This window comes from Buceros rhinoceros, unplaced genomic scaffold (genome assembly GCF_000710305.1).
Source record: "Buceros rhinoceros silvestris isolate BGI_N320 unplaced genomic scaffold, ASM71030v1 scaffold18439, whole genome shotgun sequence".
NCBI classification, from domain to species: Eukaryota; Metazoa; Chordata; class Aves; order Bucerotiformes; family Bucerotidae; genus Buceros; species Buceros rhinoceros.
In genome coordinates, this window is record NW_010433488.1 from 7,108 (window position 1) to 10,574 (window position 3,467).

The 3,467-nt window shown below is 59.2% G+C and overlaps 1 protein-coding gene across 1 annotated transcript in view; it reads right to left on the reverse strand.

Annotated features, from left to right (window-relative positions):
* MED16 (mediator complex subunit 16) overlaps positions 1–3,426 on the reverse strand; it is a 9,151-nt gene extending 5,725 nt beyond the window's left edge. Inside the window, exons 1-5 of the mRNA XM_010144134.1 lie at positions 3,237–3,426; positions 2,745–2,852; positions 2,390–2,559; positions 1,142–1,573; positions 191–296 (exon numbers count right to left, since the gene is read on the reverse strand). Coding sequence (XP_010142436.1) covers positions 191–296; positions 1,142–1,573; positions 2,390–2,559; positions 2,745–2,852; positions 3,237–3,372 — 952 coding nt within the window. The 5' untranslated portion in view covers positions 3,373–3,426. The remainder of the gene's footprint in view (positions 1–190; positions 297–1,141; positions 1,574–2,389; positions 2,560–2,744; positions 2,853–3,236) is intronic.
* Between the last annotated feature and the right edge of the window lie 41 nt (positions 3,427–3,467).

Genomic DNA, 3,467 nt, shown 5'->3' on the forward strand with positions numbered 1-3,467 from the left:
TTGAGTGGAAGTGGAACCAACCCGCTTCTGGAAGCGAGATGCAAACAGCGGGAACAGGGCGAGTGGCCAAACAGAAGAGAAAAGCGGGACTCTGGACCACCGTGCGTCTGCGGAAGGGCTCTGGGAACCTGGCCTGCCTCTTCACCCAGCCCATGCTCCTGCTCCTACGAGTCTCGCTGCGGGAACTCACCCACGGGGGAGATCTGCTGGAAGATGTTATTGACTGGCAAACCCTCCTTCCGCAGAGACCAGCACTCCACGATGCTGCTGTTCTGGTTGGATGCGCAGAGCAGCACCTGCGAACCAGAAACCCACGCTGTGGCCAGGGGCACAGGGAACGACACCACCCCGGGGCCTCTTCCACCCCTCCCTCGTTCCCCTGCTTTGAGGCTCCTTCTCCCGGTTAGCTTATCCCCCACTGGTGACAAGCAGAGGATGGTATCGGCAGTAGGTGACGGTGAAGCCCCCAGTCCTGGCCAGAAGGCAAGAGAGGCAGACCTTCACCACGTGTTATCGCAGCCTCTGCCTCTCTCCGTCACCACCATCTGCCCCCCACAAGCCTGCTGATGTCACTCGCACCCACCACGAATGAAAGGCAAAGGGAAGGACAGGGACCGAGCTGCCTCTGGGCTGGAGCAGGCACCGTGTTCCCTGCCCTGAGCAGAGGAGAGGTTTGGTCTCACTGAACCACTTCGCTTCCCAGAATCGTGTTATCAACGCCCTGGCAAATAGAGTTAAGCTGCTAAATTGAGTCACGCAGATCAGGAGCTCCGAGAGGTCTGGAGAGGGGCTGCTTTGAAGTCGAGGCCTGAGGACGAGACCTCCCGTCCCAGACCTTCCCAGGAACTGGCAGAGCTGCCCTGACAACCATGGCCAGATCCAGAGAACAAACAGCGCAGAGCGCAATCAGGCTAATGAGGGACAGGCCCCTTCCAGCTGCTTTTCCACGAACTGCAGGGCTTGGCCAGCGCACCCCTGAGCGTTTCAGGGCAGCACGTCCAGCAAGAGCACGAGAAACACAAAGGGCACTGCAGGACACGATCGTCCACCCCCAGAGCCATGCGGGGAGGCCAAATATGGCGCAAACGGCTACTCCCTGCTGTTCACTTAACCCCTGCCTGCTTTGCCAGCAGACACTCACCTGCTCCGACATGTCCCGAGCCAGGAACTTCAGGTGGGTGATGGCCGGGTACTTGTCCTTGCGGGCAGGGTCCGTGGTGCAGCGCATGAAGAGGGAGGGCAGGATTTCAGTGTCTATTTTACACTTCTCGTTCACCACGCTGACACAGACCTTGTAGAACTGGACAGGGGAGGTGCTGCTGCCATCCGACGTGGCCACCACTATGTTCCCCCCACCAGTGAAGGCGACGTCAGCCAAGGCCACGCGGCAGCGGAGACGGCACAGGCTCTCAGTGGATGTCAGCACCTGCCCGTTGGGCTTGAGGAGAGAGACCGTCACCAGCCCACTGATGGTCACCGCGATCCAGCCCTCCATGGGCTTCCCACCGAACAGCGTCAGCGACGGAGAGAACTTCACCCTGGAGAACTTCTCGCCAAAGTTCGATGCTCCAGACTGCGAACAAAGGTCAGTGACACAAAGACGTTTGCTCCCGACGCCCGCGGCAGGCTCGGGGACACGGAGCTCCCTGCCAGGGCCCTGCCGCGGTCTACGGGGCTGGACGGAGCCAGAGGACACTGAGCTCACACACAGCTCTGATCCCTCAGCCCGGAGAGGCCAGCGCGGTTCTGGCCACACAAACCAGCCCCTCAGCAAAGCTCTGGGAGCACCCAGACACAGAGCTCCCATCTGGAGGACTGTCACCCCTCTCCCTTTCCATGGCCAAACACCGCTCCGACACCAGCCCTGTGCCTGGGGTTCTCTGGGGCTAAAGAGAGGGAAAAGCTTCTCTCTGCAGGACACCCCAAGAGTTAACATTTAACACGCTGTAAGTGGGTAACTCCTGCGTGCCAGACTTGCTCTTTTTGAGTCTGACGGAATTAGACGCGTTTCTAAACAAGCAGCTTATCTCCATGCACATATGGTTCCCATTCCCAAATCCCTGGATCAAACCTCAGGACCTTGGACGCATTTTGTCTGTATTACTATGGGCAGGCAAAGAAATGCTTTTATCTCCGTTTCACAGCCATGGAGATTGAAGCACCAGACTAAGGAGGACGCGTTCAAAGCGCCAAGAGAAACAAGGCATCCGACTCCTGCCGAAATTCATGAGGAATCAGGAACTTGGCGTTTTCTTCTGACTGGAAGAATTCCCCTACTCGACATGCCCGTGGCCACGGAAGAAGCCCAGAGCCCAGAGGAACACAGACGGGGGTTTCCCCAGCCCTCTGCCAACAACCCGGGGGGGTCCCCTGCAGAGGCAGGACAAACCTTTTCCACGTGCAGGGCCAGCTTCACGCCGTTGTGCAGCCAGGACAGGGCCACCACCGGGTCCCCCTCCACCAGGCTGCCCACAGTGTTCTCCCAGCTGTTGGCCAAGTGGTCAGTCATGCTCCAGCACTTGATGTGTCCATCTGCGTCGGCCGAGAGCAGCCTGGAGCCTACGACAACGGTGCCTCGTAAGAGCCAGGGGGTATGGCCCAAAAACCAAAGCACCCCGGTGTGGTGTGGTGTGGTGTGAGACAGAGACTGAGGAGTGACGGCAGCAAAGCAACAAAGTCACCGTGCACCATTGCTTCAGGAAACGCACAGGACAGAGGGGGAACAAGAAGGGATCCCCGCTCACCTGACTGATCCCACTCCAAGCACGTGATGACCTCGGCATGGCCAGAGTTAACAGAGTAGACGTCCCATGGGTGCTCAGTGTCGATGATGTGGACCATATGGGTGAGATCTGCACCGGGAGAGAAGCGAATCACTGTCCTGCATAAACCCAAAGGATGTTTTAAACCCACAGTGCCCTAGCTGCTGCAGGGGAAGGCTTAAAATATTCATCATCAAGCACTTTCGGGAGGATAACTGACAACCGTGCTTGGCAGCTGAGGTGAGGCACCGACACCAGCACAGAGCTGCCCTGATGGAGCAGAGCGAGTGAAAAAACACCCATTAAATGGAAGGAAGAGCACGAGTTTCTTGTGGTTTTTAGCGCAGGTGAGAGACTCTGGGGTCAAAGCAGAGCCGAGGTCACCCAGCCCAGCGGTTTCTGCCGGCAGGCCCTGCCTGAAGGGGTGGTGAGGTCCCAGGAGAGGTCACCCAGCCTGGCACGGGCACCCCGTACCTTTCTCCTCCTCATTCCTGAGGTCGGTGGTGAACGCGATGAGGTTGCGGCAGGACCAGGCGCACACCAGCGGGATGGACGGGCAGTGGTTGCTCTTCGGCTTCTTCTCCCACTCGCAGACATAGGCCAGGTCCATCGCCCCGGGGCTGCGCCGGCCCCGGGGCCCGCGGAGAGGGAGAAGGCGCTCGCTCCCCGCTGTGGGCAGGAAACACCCAGCCCCACGCGTCACAG